At 38.8% G+C, this 18,401-nt stretch overlaps 1 protein-coding gene and 1 long non-coding RNA gene across 2 annotated transcripts in view; one reads left to right on the forward strand and one right to left on the reverse strand.

The window, feature by feature from the left end:
- The window catches only part of LOC108961998 (uncharacterized), a 105,504-nt gene that overhangs the window by 51,393 nt on the left and 35,710 nt on the right, over window positions 1–18,401 (reverse strand). Inside the window, exons 16-24 of the long non-coding RNA XR_007778468.1 lie at window positions 18,077–18,143; window positions 17,145–17,195; window positions 15,111–15,177; window positions 13,686–13,814; window positions 13,469–13,594; window positions 6,427–6,562; window positions 2,686–2,782; window positions 2,532–2,590; window positions 845–1,186 (exon numbers count right to left, since the gene is read on the reverse strand). This is a non-coding gene — a long non-coding RNA (uncharacterized LOC108961998). The remainder of the gene's footprint in view (window positions 1–844; window positions 1,187–2,531; window positions 2,591–2,685; window positions 2,783–6,426; window positions 6,563–13,468; window positions 13,595–13,685; window positions 13,815–15,110; window positions 15,178–17,144; window positions 17,196–18,076; window positions 18,144–18,401) is intronic.
- On the forward strand, window positions 954–6,241 carry CFAP161 (cilia and flagella associated protein 161). Its single transcript, XM_009090150.4, has 7 exons — window positions 954–1,041; window positions 1,181–1,270; window positions 1,438–1,673; window positions 2,265–2,349; window positions 3,213–3,371; window positions 4,027–4,100; window positions 5,031–6,241. The coding sequence occupies exons 1-7, from the start codon at window positions 979–981 to the stop codon at window positions 5,206–5,208; spliced, it is 885 nt and encodes a 294-aa protein (XP_009088398.1). The 5' UTR covers window positions 954–978; the 3' UTR covers window positions 5,209–6,241.

Genomic DNA, 18,401 nt, shown 5'->3' on the forward strand with positions numbered 1-18,401 from the left:
AAAAAACATTCATGTGATACATTCACTCCCTCTAAACACTAGGAGGTTTTTCACAACAAGGAAGGTAAAACACCAGCACAGGTTTCTCAGAGAGGTTGTGGCTGCCCCATCCCCAGAAATGCTCAAGGTCAGGTTGGATGGGGCTTGGAGCACCCTGCTCTGGTGAAGGTATCCCTGGCAGGGAAGGGTTGAAACGAGACGATTTTAAGGGTTCCTTTCAACCCAAACTATTCTATGATTGACAGCATTCACCAACAGTGCAGTGATTATGAACTAATTTGTTGTGTTAAACAAGTGCACATCTTTGTCTAAGACGCAGTGCAGAAGGCGGGTGCCCGAGGAGGCTCTGGCCTGAGAGGCTCTCACTGCTCTGTAGAACACACATGGTATGTGCTGGAACACACGTGGTATGTGCTGGAACACACATGGTATGTGCTGAAACACACGTGGTATGTGCTGAAACACACGTGGTATGTGCTGAAACACACGTGGTGGTAAGTGCTGGAACACACATGGTAAGCGCTGGCACAGAGCGAACAGCCTCAGGCTCTGGTGGAGCTCACACTGGGAACTGCTCCCCCGAAAGGACTGGCAAGCACTGGAACGAGCTGCCAGGGCAGTGCTGGAGCCACCACGCCCGGGGGTATTTATTTATGTGCACTTGGGGACATGGTGCCGGGAGGGCCGGGCAGTGCTGGATTCACAGTGGGAAGGGACGATCTAAACGCTCTTGTGCCCGGTCAAACACTCCATGATCCCATGGCCCCGCTCCGCCCTCAGCGCCACTCAGGCCCCACCCCTGCCCCCTCCCCCCCTGCCTGGCGCGAGCTGGCCAATCGCATACCTGCCCTTCCCAGGCTGGCCAATCGCCGTCCAGCCCTCCCCGGGCTGGCCAATCGCAGCCCCTCCCTACGCGGACTGGCCAATCGCAGCGCGGCGCGGTCGCTATGGCGACGCGGGACGCGGCCCGGCCCGGCCATGGCTTCCTACCGCCTGGGGGTCCGCATCGGGAACTGGCTGGAGGACGAGATCGCTCAGCAGGTACCGCCGTCCCTGGGCACCGCCGTCCCCGGGCACCGCCGCCTCCCCCGCTCCGGGCTGCGCCCCGGCTCGCTAAATCCACTTTATACGCGAGATCGTGGGTGCTGGATAACATATCTGCTCTCTCCTTTGCCAACAGGACCTCCTGAAGGATTTTATCCGTAAGAGAGAGAAAGGACAACTTTTTGTACAGAGATTGGCCAGACTTAAAGAGAATATTTTCAAGAAGGTAATTTTTAAAGAAGGTTGTGTCCACCTCCCCATGACCCCTGCAAAGTGGCATAACACCTATTATTGTTCTGCATGCACTAAGAATGCTGTGGAAATTATATACTAAAATACTTCTGATGTTAGGTTCAGATAATTCTGTAAAGTACCATGTAAATTCTAATTTAGGTAGAGCTGTCAGTATCCTCTGATGGATTTGTTCACTTTGGAGATACCGTGTTGCTTGTGAACCCAGACAGCAAATCCTCGGAGGAGAGGGACCCCGAACTGCGTGGTGATGTCACTCTGGCTGTTGACATGGAAGAAGTGTCCCTGTACTCAGATGAGCCCCTGCAGATCTCTCGTGGACTCAGTGCAGTCAAGAGGGTGGACCCCATAGGTCGAAATGCTTTCTGTATTGTAAGGTCTGCTACCTTATTCCAAGTTGTTTTCAATTAGTAGTTTATCTTTAGGTATCTTGTTTTGAGAAATACACAGCAAAGTTTGCTAATATACAAAGGAATATGAGTAAATTTAGTTAAGAAAGAGTCTTCAATCATGCATTAAGCTTGATTCTACACTGCATATTACTCTGATTAATTCCAAGGACCTCTAAATCAGCTTAAGTTTGAAGACAGAATCAAGTTCAGTGTATCATTTGGTAAATTCTGCAGCTGTTTTTATTCCAGTTGCAGACAAAACATGTCCAAATATCACTAGTATTAATATTCACTCTCCTGCAAGCAGAAACACGTGTCATTGCTTTTGCTTTCCATGAAGTGGCTCTGTTCTAAAAAATCCAGCATATTCTCTCTCTCAAATATATAGAACAGAAGAACAGGGTCCTGCTCAATAGTCAAAAGTTCAGCCTCAGGTTAAGATATTTTACCTATTTTAAAAGGTAAACAGCACAAAATGTTGCCACAAAGCAACATCTAACTGTAGCCCAAAACAGACAAAACCCCTAAACAATAGTAAAACTGATATTTGAATGTACCTTTTTTCAATTTTAACAGTGTTGATGGAAGTGCAGTGGGTGAACCACTTAGATACGGGCAGAACTTTCTTCTTGGGACAAAAGGAGGGGTTTCTGACAAACTGGTAAGGCCACAAAGTTACAAATGGCAGTGGTAGCATGTACTGATAATGTGCATTGAATCCCTCTCCAAGAATAGATATATAAAGCTGTACACTGGTGCAATGTCTTAGTTTTACAAAACAGGCTCAGAATCATGCATTGATCAAGACAATCAATACCTAATTAGAAAGTTCATGCTACTTACCTGAGGTCAAGTGTGCAGACCAAGGGGGCTGTTAGCCAGAATGACTGAATAAAGGAAATCTAAAAAGGAAAGAGAAAGAAATCACAAATAGATTGTGAATCATGAAAGAATTCTTCAAGGAGATTTTAGGGTTCTGTCACTTTGAACAACTCACTTAGGTATTGGAGTTGATGATCCTTGTGGGTCCCTTCCAACTCAGAATATTCTGTGAAACTCCAAAATGAGAAGATTTCCTTTCTTGTGCAGATAATCTGTAGTAGGAATATAAAGTCATGCATTATTCCATCACTCTGAGGAAGCAGACTTCTATTAAATGGTAACATTCTTTCCCTCTGCAAATTAAAAGCAAGTAAGGTATTACACGTATGTATGCACTCAAAATAAATCACCACAACTTTGAAAATGTTTTCCTTCTCAACAATCACTTTGGTGAAATAAAAATATTTGGAATGAAAATTCAGTTTTAAATTAGTATTCACAAATCTGCATATAGAATAACTACTTAATGAGTTTATCAACAGTATAGAATCTATCCTATGGGTTTTGCCTGCATAGTTTTAGCTGGGAAGACTGATCTGTCAGGAGCCTAGAGAAAAGTTTTTGTTCAAAAATATGTTTCAAAATTGCATATCTTGTTTCTTTTACATTAATACTGTCCTTAATATATATCTTTTTTTACAGTTTTATCTGGCAAGTGACCACAAAACATTTAGAGATTTTGCTAATAAATCTCGCCTTCAGAAAGTATTTCTGACAGCTGAGCTTTCCTATTTGACTTTCTGGCAAGCAAAGTGCTTGGATCCACAACTGCGTCTTGAACATGAAGGATTTCCAGTTCCTGTAAGAAATTAAAACTGTAGGAAATGTTATGAATATTTAATTGAAACAGGTGGACTACTGGGAAAAAAAAGTTATGTTGATTTTATTCACATATTTCCCTCATGCCAGTTCTGACCTCTACTTTTAGGAAGGAGGAGAGGGAAGGAACAATCTCTTTAATTAGGAATCTGCTTATAAAAATTGTTTCTACTGTTCATTTTGAGGCTGACTCGTTCAGTTTTTCTCACCAGAAATTTTCAAAGCTTGACATTATAATGTTGTGAGGGTGCATTACTTAGCTGTTTTTCCAACCTTTTGAGGCAGTAAATTCTGTTTCCAATATTTGGAGATGCAGTTAACTAAGAAGTCCTGTACATTAAAGGTCTAATAAAATTCTCAAGGCATCTGAATAAATGGATGATTTTCCAAATGTTTTCAGCCTTTTGTAAATACAGTATTTTCCTGTACCAGATAACTGCTAGGCTTCCTGAAGTGGTGTACAAGAGAGTATCACAAATACAATTGTTCCTTCCCAGCCTTGAACTAAGACACATTTACATGAATAAGCTCACTAATAAACACAGTCAAAATTAACTAATTGTTAAAGACAGTCTTTATTCACAGTATTGGTTTAAAAATGTTTGTCAAGTGTCTTCCCTTGCTCTTTTTTTTCCAGGCAGAAACTAAGATTGTTATTACTCATTGCTACACCAATCGCAACTTAGCTGTTCCAAGGACCTTCTGTGTGTGGTAAGAGTAACTTACAACTGGCAGGGGAGTGCACAATGATGGGCCAACAGCAAGAATTACTGTGAGGAACAAGAGAAGTGCTTTAAGAACACACTGAGGAAATGGAAAATAATGGAAAATGCCGTTCTCCTTTCCCTTATTTTACTTCTCGGCTGTAACATGTGCTGCTGTGTTGCTGCAGACAGCTGGATCAGTCTTAGTTTGGAATTTTTTTTTCATTTTTCATTATCATATCATGCTTTTAGTGTTCTCTAGTTTATTGGTGGTTCTCCCTTTGAATATCTTGAGCAATGTCAGTTTTTTGGGTTGCTTTTGGAGGAAGAAAAATGATATACTAAGAAGTGTAAAGAAAAAGGGAACTAAATAAAACCACAGTGCATAAAATTATTGATGCTTATGTCCATCTAAATCAATGTCTCAACAAATCAAAGTTAATCTCTTAATTCAGTTAATATACATGCATTAAATTAATATTGATTAGGCATTGCTAAGGAGTACACCAATGTTTCCCATTAACTTCTTAGCAAGACCTGAATGAGAATTTGTGTAATGTTTTTGAGGATGAAAGTTCTGAAAGTTTGAGACTGAAATCCTCCTCAGTCAGAGAGAAGTGGGGATGAGGGCCTGCCTAACCAGCTTTTACAAATCGAGTTGGTCTATCAGGGCCTTATTCTGCTGGGGCTTCTTTTAGCTCTGAGGCTAGAAAGGTGGCATTTGTTTTGGATTTCAGATTCCTAAATTATTCATAAGAAACAAAGTGGGTTATTGTGTTTCTTGTAAGGGTCTGGTAGTTGAAAGTGCATGGTGATATTTCTGAGTATACCAAGAGAAAAATGAGAATATCTCAAACAATTCACAAGTAATGAAGATTTGCTGAATTTGTATATATGTTGGTTCTCCCTGCCTATCCCATCTCTTTTGACTTTGCAGGTCTTATTTTGGAAGAGAATTTGAAGTCTTTTGTCACAATTATCTGGACTCTCGCAAAGTTGAAGAAGATAAGAATCACTGGGAGATAATTACAGGAAATCCTGGTCCTGAAGATGGCACAATGCCTGAAAGACCCAAGGCTCTCCCAGAAGGGTATGAGAATAAATTAGTTTCATGAAAAGACAAAGGATATAAAAGCCCAAGACCAAAGCCTGAGAGATGAGACTGATTATTGTTTCTTTCTCTTTATATTTTAGAGATGTTTATTTTAAAAATGGAAATTAAAGTCTGCCATTAGTAATATTGCATAATCTCATTAACTCATCAAGGTTATAGTGGGCAAAAAACTCTTAAAACTTGATGAACCACATGTAAAAAATTGTAAATGAGGAAAGGCTCCTTTTCCCATTTTCACATTCACCAATGACAAAAGCTGTCAGAACCCAGGAAGCCTAATAGATTTCCATTAAATTACTGGCTCTCAGAGTATATTTAACCAATTCTTCCAAAGCCAAACCAGTGTCACAATTTTTAAAAGGGTGAGTGGACAGTTTCCAAAGCACTGAAAACCAAACACACACAAAGTTATCATGGGATGCTTTGACATTTAAAGTTCATCTGAAAGAAAGTTGGTTGCTGAGTTTGTTCCACCCTCCATCAAGCAAAACATTGCAGATTATTAAATTACAAGTTAGACTTTTTTATTTTGAGATTATCTTCTAATTCATGGATATAAATTGCACATTTTCACAATGGATTGATCTAAGTCTGTTTATATTTTGTAGATATTAAAGTTTAGTAGATAAAGTTTTGTAGATAATTAATTTTAATAAGACTTAAACTGCAGGAATGCACTGTAGTGTTTCTAATTTGGCCATTAGACTTTTCCTGGTATTAGATGCAGCTATTTCAACTCTAAGTCTCTTAACTCTGGGTCAAATGTTGGAAACAAGAAGAGGCTTTAAACCAAAAGCATTTCTGAAAGGAAGCTTCGTGTAAACTCATGTAGGAATGAGGACTGGGTGGGCAGGGTGCCTGGGCTGGCTGATGTTTTGGGTAGGAGTATTTGTGTGTGTGAGTGGAAGGAAAGCAATGCACCCTGTACAAAAACAAGTTTTGCAAAGACTTGGAGGAAAAACAAAGAAATAAACAGATACAGAAATGAGTAAAAAAGCAGGTAATGTTGGAATTTGGTTCTGATTAAAAGTGGCTTGGAGACTTGTGTGTTTTGATCACTTTGTGCTCATTAGAAAGGATTTCTTGAGCTGAAAATAAACAGGATTGAATCAATATTCCTGATTCCATTAGCAGTGTAAAACCCACAGATTTGTGCACAGCTCTTATATCATATCATACATATTTATAATTCATCTAATTCACCGTAACAGACACTTACCCATTTCCCAATTTTTTTTTAAAGCCGGTTTTTGCACGTTTTAATATTGTCCACACGATGGCAGCACAATTTCTAAACAGCACAATTCCTGCCGTGTCTGTAAAAGAGCCTGAGATGTTCAAATCCAAACGAGTCCCTGAAACAATGCCACAGAAGGAAACCAAGTTAAAACACACTTGAATTCTAGGCTAGGATATGTCATTAAAGTTATAGCATCTTTTTGGAAAATCAAGTTAAGCACAAAGGTAGACAGAGCAATGCAGGACATTGTGTATTGCATTCAATCAACTCCTTTATATTAATGAGAACATTAAGTAATTTGTAACAAAAGCATAATTAGAGTAAGTTAGGAGCTTTTTCTTTCACTTTCTATGTAAAGATATGAAACTTGATGTGTGACAAGCAATGCATATTTTTATAGGGCTATTGCCATTCCTTTTGCCAATTTACAGAAATTAAAATTATTCCCATTTTCACAACAGTCTGACATAATTCTGCTTTGATTCTGTAGGTACTAAACTAGGAAAAATCAGGCTGTGTAGAGTGCACTGTAGGGTTGGTAATTTATCCATTTTCTGATAAACACAGGATTTATTATAAAGAATGATGGGATTGAATATTAGTGGAGAGTATGAACAATCCTGCTATTGCCAGTTAGAGTCACAATATTTCTGGTGGTTAAGGCAATGGAGACCTGAACCACACCCCAGACCTGACCACTGTGTTGCTTTTTCTTGTCCTAATAGTGCATATCATGAAATAAGGGCAGTGCCCTTTTCCCTCCTTTGCAATGCACTTTGTTTTTTGTAGGTGTATGGCACAGTCATGTATTTAAAAAGCTTTCAATGCTTCTTCCAAATTCCAATATGGATAGCTCCACAAAGTACATTGTGGGCAGATAAAACTCACTTTGCCTCCATCCCAGACAGCTCAAAAGCTGTTAGGATGAAGCTGGTCCTGAGCTATTAGTCCTTGCTGAGGGCCAGAGTGCATTAGTCCAAATTTAGTGCTGGGTTACAATAGCTTTTCACAGGCCTGAGGCACAGAGAGTGCTCATATCTGCACGTTTTGCTCTGCAGTTGGGTGCTAGCAGCACAATATTGAAGTAAAGAAGAGAACTCAGAGTCAGCAAAGAAAAGCTGACTGGTTAACTCACACTTAACACTGGAAAATGAAAATCCAGCTTAAATATGCCTTTTCACTTCCCTCTCTTCCACGTTCTTCCCCAGCTCATATTTCACATCACATCACTTCTCTGCCATGTTGTCAAGCCCAAATGTACTGATTTACTGTGGTTATAAAGTGCTCTTCTAGCACTCAGCACAAGCTCTTGGCCTCACACCTAATCACATCAGTATCCTCAGAGCTGCTTTTCTGTTCAGTGATTGTCATCAAGTATTGTTTTAGCTCAGACAGCTGATAGAGGAGGAAGCCATATGCAGATTTAGTAACTGAATAAAACATCTGAGGGGAAAAAAGGCACAGAGAACATTACAATAAAATTCTACACATCAGTGGAAGAAAATATCCAAGCACTGGAAAATTTGGTGGAGTTGGCAGGTAAGAGGGTGATTTTGCTAACATCTGTGCCCACTCACCCTAAATTAATATTGCACGTCTGTTGTAATTTGAGTGGGGTGGGTGTGAAATGATCTTTTAAAACCATAGTTGTTGTTTTAGAAACACTTAAGACTTCAATGTACGAAAATTGAGCTAGGAGGCCACAAAATAAAAAAAAATACAGATGTGATATGCAAAATGCATTAAATACAGGTCAAGATTGTGAAATCTCTGTGTCAGTTTGTCAGCTACATTTCTCTTCTAACTATATTCTGCTTTAGGCTTTGTCCCAGATCTTGTATCCACTCTCTGCCTGACCTGCCTTGCTTCCTTGCCTGAACACAGCACAGAGGGGCAAGCCTTGTTCTGTCAGCTCCCCTCTTCATGCTAGTTTGACTTTGCCCTGGAAGCTGTAAAAGGGAATCTAATCCTCAACACTCGATCCTCCTGGCAAAGAGGAGGAGTGGGAAAATCTGTCACTTTGCTGGATGTGTGCTGTGTCAGCAGGGATATGAGCAGCCATAAGGATATAAACTGCAGGATTTGCATGATAAATTAGCATTACTGACAAGAAGAGGGATAACTTGGCATAAAGACACAGGGAAACCCTTCCACTTTGGGGTTTTGGGGGATTTTTTTGGTCAACGCTGTGTGCAGAGGGTATGCAATGAAACAATTGACACTTTTCTTCCCTTTTTTTTCCACTGCTGGGCTTGTACAAGGCAACATTCACTCAACAGAAGAAAACTGTCAGTATAGTGCTAGAAAGTATTGCTATAACTGAGGCAACTTCTCTGGAGAAGTTTCTATATTTTCTGGCAAGGAGGACTCAAAGCACAGCAGAATAGGCACAAACATTTAAAAATGCCTGATGACATTAATGCCCACATTCAGTGATGAAATTAATTCATACACATGAATCTCTGCTCTAAGTTTATACAAAAAACTCAGAGAGCTCATTTCCCAACATCTGTTAAATGCTGCTTCGTGCAATACGTCAAAACAAAACTAAACAGACCATCCAGTTAGAGGCCAGCTAGAATATATGTTTCTATAATGCTGGTCTTGTTTTAATTAGAGCCTCCTTGGGGCAGGGACCATATCTTCATCTTCATCATGTTTTTTCCAAATACAAAGAACTACAGCAGAGAAGCTCAGTAAGTAATAGCAGAAAGCTGTTATGAAAAGCATTTGTAAGATGACAAGAAACTGAAGTAACCCTGAGCAAATAACCAGAGATATGGGCATATGAAATCTGCACATAAAGTAGCAAACTCTTAGTGTGGGGTATGAAGATTCAGCTGCCCAAGTAATTCTGATGTTAGTAGGAGTTGCTAGGGGAACATCCCACAAACCACAGTGCTGTTCCTGTGGGTCTGACAAACCCACAGAGGGGAATAAGAATTATCCATGGTAGCATTTATTTTTATGCATATATTTAGTTTTTTAATTATATGGCATACAAGTTAAAAATACCTAAGCAACTCTTAGCACAAGTCCCATTTGCAACAGAGACACCAGTCCTGAGAGACTGAAGAGCTGTTTCTTCAGTTTTTTCATGTTAAAATTGTCAGGAATTATGTTTCACATATCCTTGGAGATGTTAGTCTAAGAAAATAATTTCCAAAAATTGCATTTAGATGTTCCTGTAAACATTACTGGTACAATTTATAAAGATATTAAATTCCTAAGCAAAATGAAAGCAAGAAATTAGTGAATAAGCAGAACACAACTGAAGTTTGAATTACCTTTTCTTTATATTCAAATCTCTTATAACTCCTGAAATGCTAATAACTGTGGAAAATTGTTTTGGAGTGTCTAAAAGATCAAACACAGAGGTTTGTGAAATCCATGTCAGACAGAAATTTCTATCCTTCCTCCCTGGTTTTCTACCATTCTTTTTGCTTGGACTTTCTGCCTCTTCCATATCCTGAAGAAACAACTGAGCAGTTGTTTGGGGAAAAGTTAAGGGTTCATCAGCTTTTCCGGTCTTTTTGCTGACAATTTTGGCAGCATCAGTTTAGCCAGAACACCCAAGATGTATTATAGTCTCAAAAATAACCAGTGAATGTAACTGTGCCATGAAAATAAACACATATAGAGAAATATAAATTATTTCCTGCTATATACACACACACACTCTGGGAACTTTTATGCTAACATGGAAATCACATTTAGTTCAGCATATGCGGAAGAAAAGACTTTCCTCATGTTAGAGAATTTACTGGTTTCTTTTGAAGCTACCTGAAGTAATTAGTTCTTTCAGTGTAATCTAGAGTGGTCAGGGACATATTCAGGTTTGATTATGAATGGCTCCATGACATCACATGGTGATCCAGAATAACAATCTAGCTATTGTTTCACCGTGCAGCCTTTTTCCTTTCTGTTTTCATTCCCCTTCCTGCTTTCTCAGATTCTATTCAGTCTTACAGAGAAACTAAAAATTTGCCTAAAGATGGCCCAGTGTATTGAGCTGTGCTCTTTGTTCATCCCAAGCCAGTCAGGGTGATAATTCTCTCCAGAGCATATTGAGCAGAGGGCCTAGATCACTTTGTGGTCAATAATTCATAATTACAACAAAAGCAACTTTTAACTTTGTTGGTGTAATTTCTGTGATAAGCTCCCAATTTATTTTACTGTGTTTTGTGAATTTGCTGCCAAAATGGCAGCTGAAATTTACTTGTAAGACTTTCTTACTGAAACACCAGGTTTGGATCAAATCAGGAATTCTGTCAGAAATCACCATATTGTAAGAAATTTTTATGACCAATAAAACATTTTTAGTTCTTGAATCAAACTAACTTACATTAATAATTTAGTCAGGTTGCTGTGGTATTAGTTGAATACATTTCAGGTGTCTCAAGCAGGCACAGTTGAAACCATCAACATTCAAACTCTTGGACAGAGTGGGCAGCTTGAAAGGCAGCTAAAGAATGCCTCCTGCTTTGTTGCCTTGGAAGGGGAAGCCAATCAGGATAAAAGGGAAGGGCTGAGTATGAAACAGCAACTCTTAGAGCCTTAGTGCAGTTAGCTCTGGCCTGGCAAGCCCTTGAAGAAAGCAGTCAGCCATGATAATCACCTAGACAGCCACCCACAGCTGCATGGCTTTACAAATTCATGTTTATCCCTGCTGTGAAACAGAATATCCAGTAGATAATAATTACAAATATGGGGGTGGGCTCATTTCTTACATAGATGGTAAATTGCTGTAGCTCAGGTAAGGAGCGGTAGTTAACTTTGCCTTTTATTTTTATGGCAACACTAGAACTCAGTGATCATAGTACAGGTAAAAAACAGAGACCAGCCAAGCCAAAATCTCCTCTGCTTGAGCTTTGTATCTCCAGGCACTGTTTCAAAGGAAGACAAAGTTCTTTCCATCTCCCTGTCTATCAGAGGTAATGGTGTTCTGCTCTGCATTTCCTCATGTGTCTATCATGTGCCCTCTCTTCCTTCATTTATTATAACCATGCACCACTACCCCTATTGGGCATTGCTATTTCACAAAGGTAGTAAGAAGTAGATCGTGGATGTTTACTAGGTACTAATAAGAAAAAACAATAAATATTACAAAGAAAATTTTTTCATTGTTCTAAAGTATGTTGGCATTCCAAAGTTTTCCATAAAATATGTCTGCTTATACTTGCTCTCAAATGGCACCAAATTCCACAGGTTGAACTAATCAAATTAATAATTTTGATTAAGTTATCAATTTATCCAGACACAAGTTCCCCAGATCTTGGATTTTTCCTCCACATTTGTTTTTCAGAAACAAATTACAATTTGTTTAAAAGGAATGCATGTAGCTATCTCAATAATTACATGACCCCTGTATGGCATCACATGCATGACCTTTGATACAACATAGCTTATTGTTCTCATTGCTTGTTGAAAATTTTGGTGCTGCCAGAAGTACTTGAAATTCAACATTTTTATCTGCCCCTCGCTAATTAATATCTAACCATATATCAGCTGATTGTGCCGTGTTGGGCGGTTATGGAATTTGGTCTGTAAGTGTTAACTGATTTTAAACAGTGCCACACTTTGGGACTACTGAATGGTTCCTTCTGAACACTGGGCTTTATACTGCATTCAGAAACACCAACACAAATTCCTGCTTCCTATGAAATTAGCTTAACAAGGATTTGGGGAGTAACCATTTGCACTCCACGGTTGATGTGTGCGACCTTTTCATCCAAGCAATTATTTCTGAGAACAGAATGTTCATTCATCATGGAAAGAATTGAGGCAAAGTCAATTTCTACCACACATTTGGCCTGTTACATGACACAACCATTTGCTGTTTGGTTTTAGAAGTTAAGCACTACATAAAATCCAACAAGTGGTGAAGGATTTTTGGTCAGCCCATGTAAACTATAATAATTGTAGGTTTTTTGCAATAATTTCAGGTTATTGTTATAACAAAATATGTCAGAATTAGTATAAATGCCCAATAATAATTTTTCAAATATATTTGAAGGTATTCTACCGAAGAGAAGTTTTTATCATGCCAGGGTAGGTCAGCAATTTTTTTGCAAATGAGCAGTGTAATTAAGTGAGAGCAGTCCTCCTGTGTAACTGTCATGAAGAAAGTATTCATCACCTGGAATTCTATGTGCTTCAACATAACAGCATGTTTGGTAAGTTTCCTAAGGATGGGACAATGAAGTTGAAACTGAAATGATAAGCAATAAAGGAGTTCTTAAAGAGTTCAGAAACCATCCATGAAACCAAATTTGCAGAGAAAGAAAAGAACACAAACTAAGACTCTTCAAAATATATTTAAACTTTCAGAACTACCTCTTCCTGTGGAGAATCCAATATGATATTAAGCTTCTACGGGTGAACCTAGGTTGTTTTCCCCACAGAAATAAAAAATGATCATTACAATTTAGTAGACAAATATAGCCACAGTTATAGTCTTCAATAACAGTGTACAAAGTTTTGTGTTGATATATTTCTCCCTTGTTCATTGAAGCTAAAAACTTGGCTTGAAAGAGCATTTAAGAGATCAAAGAGGATTCACCTTTGCCACACTTAAAAACAGTTTGTGTCATCCAGTTCCTGTTACTGCAAAAAAGATATTGGTATGATAAATCCAATGGTTATGGAATAAAAGTGTGGGTTTATGTCTCACATTTCATTAAGCTACGTAGCATTTGTATGTTGATTACAATCAGGACAACACATAGTAAGTTAAAATTAATAGCAGAAAAGAAAAAAAAAGAAAACAAACCATTAGTGAGGTGAATTCATTTCACCTGATCCTGCCAATTACTACATTGCATTCTGCTCAGTCATTAAGGCAAAATATGAATGACTGAGCAGGCTTTCGAAAAAAGAGCTAAACAGAAAGGTAGCTCCCAAAATTGATTAGGAGGGTATTAAATGTTGAGGTGAAATCAGCCACTTTTCCAAAACCAGAATATCACTGCTGTGATAAACTGCATAGAGCAGAATAAACATTCCAGGAAGTTCTAATTACCTTAATGATGAACTTCTATGTAACCATATTTGTGATTCAAATGCATCTGGCTTCATGTTCCCGTGCTCTGAATTCTGCCTCATGCCAGTACATACACAGACCGCAAAGACATCACATTGCAACAATCTGCTGGAAGAAAATAAAACAAATTCTTTAGTCTCTTACTGCAAAACACAGTCCTCTGACTTCTTATAATGGTTTGCTGAACTCTTCCCACCTTGTTGCCATCTGTGCTAAAATGAGTGGATGCCAGAATTGGACATGGAGTGGTCATTTAATGCTTTATTCAGTAGTAAGGATCCTGTTCTTCCTTGATGCTTTTTGGCACATGCATCCATTTTCAAGGCTGCATCCAAGACAGTGTGAGGGTGGGTGGCCTGGAGATAGCTGAAGAGTTACATCCTCAAACCCCACTCCAGTTCCCATTTCTCTTTGCCTGAGCAGTTTGAGAGCAGAACAAGCTGTTCCACTGCAGCCAGGGAGGCAGGGAGGGGAAGATGGAGAGGTGACATTGGGTGCACAGAAGAACAGGCTTGAGCTCAGTAGTTAGACTAAGAGCATCTGGGAGCTGCTTTTCTGAATTCAGCTGAGAGAGGATTATTCCACACTGCTCTGGAGAGACTGAAAGAGACTTCTTGCAAACTGAGGTTTTGACTTTGTCCTGCCATTCTGCTCCTCTAGGTAAACTCTAGCTTTGACTTTAGCTACTCTGGCTGTAGTTGTCCCTACAGAGTTTTAACAGCCAATTATAATTAAATTCTTTTGAAAAGACATTAGGATAATGGATAAAAGCGTAATCTTAGGGGTATAACCTAGTTGTTTATTTTAAATGTCATAAAATGTCTAAGGGTAAAGAATAGCAGAGGACTCAGAAAGTTGTGAAGACTAAATAAAAAAAATACAAGTCAATAGTTATTTTGAACGGGGAAGTATATTAACAAGTAGAGATCCTAAGACCTACACCAAAAATGGGGTTAATTTAATCTATATGCTACTCATCTGGAAAGGAAGCATTCAGTAGCAGAGATAGCAAATTTGGGAATTATGTGATCATTTAAAAAAGCCATGACTTAAAAAAAGCCCCAGGAGCAAACAAAACAAAACAAAAGCCTAAAAGAAGGGACCAAAAAAGATGGTAGGTGAAATTCAGTGTAGGCAAGCATGAGGTAATGTGTACTAAAAGGAACAACTTGAACCACTCATATACACTTGATGGTTTGCAAAATCACTCAAGAAAAAGATCTAGGCGTTACTGCAGACAGCTTAATGGAAACTTCTACTCAGGGCACACTAGTGGTCAAAAAAAGCAAACAAAATGTCAAGCTATATTAAAGATAGATTGAAGAATAACACTGGAAAGAACAACAATGCCACCAAATACATCAACAAAGTATTCTTCATTTTAAGATTAGGTTATTTTGCTTTCTTTATATGAAAAAAAAAAAGGGAATCACCTAGAAAAAGAATTTAAGTGAGATTTAGGGGCATTGAAAAAGTACAAAGTGAAAGATATTTAAAGGGTATCAAAATTATGACATCCTTCAAATCAAGAGAGTTTTTTCTAAACAGCTTTTCTATTTCTCAGTCCTTGAGTTTGCAAAAAATGTTAGCAGGAGCATATCTGTCCCCTTGTCATACCTACTGAGATAAGGGACATACAGACTGTAGATAAGCTTCTTTTGAGCAATAGGCCTGAATGTAATTTCTGTCTAGAGAAAAATGCAAAGGGTCAGCTCCTCACAGGACCTCACTGCTCTGCTAAGCCCAGTCTGCAGAGCCCAACCCAGTGCTGGGTCTTCCCCAGCTCAGGCTCACCTGATGATGCTTGTACCCAGAACATTGTGTTCAGTTTTTACCCACTTACTCAAATCCAGTTTAGCACCCTAACTGAATTCTTTCCTCCTTTAATCCCTTCCTTCCCCTCAGCCCCTGCACTTACATCCCCAGATTACCCTCTACTCAGTCTCACACCAGTTATCCCCTGCTCCCCCCATGGCTTTTTAGCCCACTTTCCCCTCCTGCAGGCACATTCCCAGCTTAGTTCCCCCAGTGTGTGTGTCAGGATTACCAGCTCTGTCAGACCCCCAGGAATTCCTTCCCCTGCAGTACCCACAGGAACTTCCCAGGCTCTGCAGACCCCCAGCAGAAGCCCATGGTGCTGTTAATGTTATCAGTTACTCTTCACAGTAAACATGAAAAACTACAATCAGAGGTTAATTCACAGCAGATGAACACCCCCTTCCACCCCTACACACACCACCCACCTTGGGGCTTTATCATGCCTCAGTGCATCAATTGCTTAGATACTAATTAGATTTCCCTCCTAATTATGTGACAAACCAAGTTGAAAGCTGGCCTGTGGATTAAGGACAATGATATACACCAACCTCTGTGTTAGGGTAGAGCGACTGCTATAAATAGATGTTAGAATTGTAAATTTAACATTGTTTAGTCTGAGGATAAGTGAGGAAAATGGGAAACTCATTTGCTCAGTAGTAGCAGGGTGTGGAGTGTTGTTTTCTGCCCAGGATTATTTTTATTTTTATTACTAAGCTCTTGAGAGCCTAGAGATGTCACAAGGTCCTTTTGCTGTTCTGGGCTGTGAAACCAGGAGAGGAAAATATGAACTTACACAGTTTTATATAGCTTATAAATGTGTTTAGCATTTTCTGTGACAGTGAAGGCAGTCAGAAAATTTAACTGTTTCCTTTGTGAACTTTATTTTGTTTGTCTGGAAGTTTGACCTGTTTCAGAGCAGGGGCAGGACATTTTCCTACATAACCAAATAATATCTAATTACAATAAAAAGGGGAGGAAGAAAGAAAAACTGAAGTTATGCTGTGAAATGGCACCATTACCTCTCTAACAGGAAGCATATGGAATAGTAGCATGCACATAGGTCTGAGAGCCAGGAATAAATCAGTCTAGACATGCTGATTCCAGCTGTGGTCCTGAAACAAGCTGTTAGGGCTAGAACCTGATTAATTCTAATGTCCAGCTGGAGAGGATGATGAATGAAGGCAGAGTAACTGTCCCATCAGAGCTGCTGGGAGAACAAGGGTTACCCACTGTAATCCCTTCTGTCTAACAGTGGCTGGATCCACAGGCAGTATCAGAAATCAGGGTGGTACATCCTATGGAAGAGTGCCTTATCACATAGCCACATTCTCTGCATTATAGAAAAAGTAGCAGAGGAAATGTCTTCATTTTATCCTATTTTCCACTTCTTAGTAAGGCCCTCACTTATTGTTCTGCTTGTGCTTTGCCCATTGTGCTTATAATTAATGTGGTTAACTAATATTTATAGGCACCCAGCAGATGGAAAGCCTATGTATTATCTATTTAGGGTAATTATCTCACTAAAGGACCTAAATAAATATTGATACAATTCCAGAGAGCAAAGCTCTACACTCACAAAAATACCTCCTCTCTTGATCCTGCCTCCACTCAAAACAATGACTCCATCCCAATTGATCTCATATGAATAAATAACATTTGCGCCTCCTTCACTTTTATCTTATTTTCTCACAGCAAGAGGATCCTAGTTTGTCTGTTTGCTGTAGCCTAAATTCTGCCATCCTCAGACAAAACTCTTCCCTCCACTACACAGACTTTATTCACCAAAGAAAAACCTCCCAAAGCCCTTACAGACCTTATGAAAGACGTTTTCACTCACTTGGGTTAAATGAGCGCTGTGTGTTTTCTTTCTTCCTTCTTTTTTTTTTTCCTGGGGGTGGCGTAAAAAGTAATAAATGAATCATTTCAACTTTGGGCAAGAAGTTTAGGTGTTGTATTTGTACCATGCAACTACATAAACACAGAAGGAGCCAGTTAACCAATGAATTTCAGGAGTGAGAAGCAGTGAGATGATCTAAAACGTTTTAACACATTTTCCATACACTAGCGCTCGGATTAGTTGTGTTTTGCTTTCTTACAACAGACACAAGTCAGTAAAAGTCCAAAAGGAAAGTCTGAGGTTTTATATTTCTGTTTGTGGTACAGGAAAAGGGTTACGATCTCAGTGGTTGATTCAGTGAAATAACATCTCTTTTATACACATCTGCCTAGCAAGTAGGGCGGTAGTTGGAAATACCCAATCTAAAGCATTAAAGATTTGCTGGCAAATAGCAAGGCATTTTCTGCAGAGGAAAAGTTGTTATATTGAGTAGTCACTTTGAATGCTTAGGAGTTACAGTCAAATATCCAAACACTGTGGAGTTACACTGCATTTATTATTTTCTCAAGTATTTAACACACTGGGAATGGACTCTGCTGCGTATTTTGTATCCAAGAAGGCATGATAATAGCTGATTTAAATAAGAAGATACTTGGCAATGTCAATGGTAAGTGATATTTTTATAGCAAATTATTTAGTCATCATGCAGTCAGCTCTTTTTACATGTCAGTATGTGTTATTTTCAACTGCTTTAATTTCAGAATTTGAAAGAGAGAATAAGCAGATAAGAGGTATGACACAAATTACTTTTTTGTCTGTCTATTCACTGTTATCACTGCTTTGTCTTTAAATTGTCTGAGAAATTTGAAGCAAATTATTATTGTTGAATAATCAGCATTATGAATTAAACAAAGATCCTCTTCATGGAGTACCTTAATTTAGGACACTTCTGGTTTGCTGTAAAATATTTCTCTTCTTTCTCTTGATGTATGTAAAAGCCTGCAGAGACCAGAGACCTTTGTGAGTTCACAGCTTTCTTCAGTTTTAAAGGCCCCTGTATACCTGCCATATTATAAGAGCCACAAAAGAAACAAAATCACATCAAGATCAAATGATTCATTACTCAGAAACATTTTTAAAACTACAAAATATCTCATAGGCAATTAACTTTCATAAATAAGATTAATTAATTTCAAAAACAGATGGAAATGAGAGGATATGGGGTTTAAATTCTTTTTTTTTTTAGCTTCTGCTATG

This window comes from Serinus canaria, chromosome 10 (assembly GCF_022539315.1).
Source record: "Serinus canaria isolate serCan28SL12 chromosome 10, serCan2020, whole genome shotgun sequence".
In the NCBI taxonomy this organism is placed as follows: Eukaryota; Metazoa; Chordata; class Aves; order Passeriformes; family Fringillidae; genus Serinus; species Serinus canaria.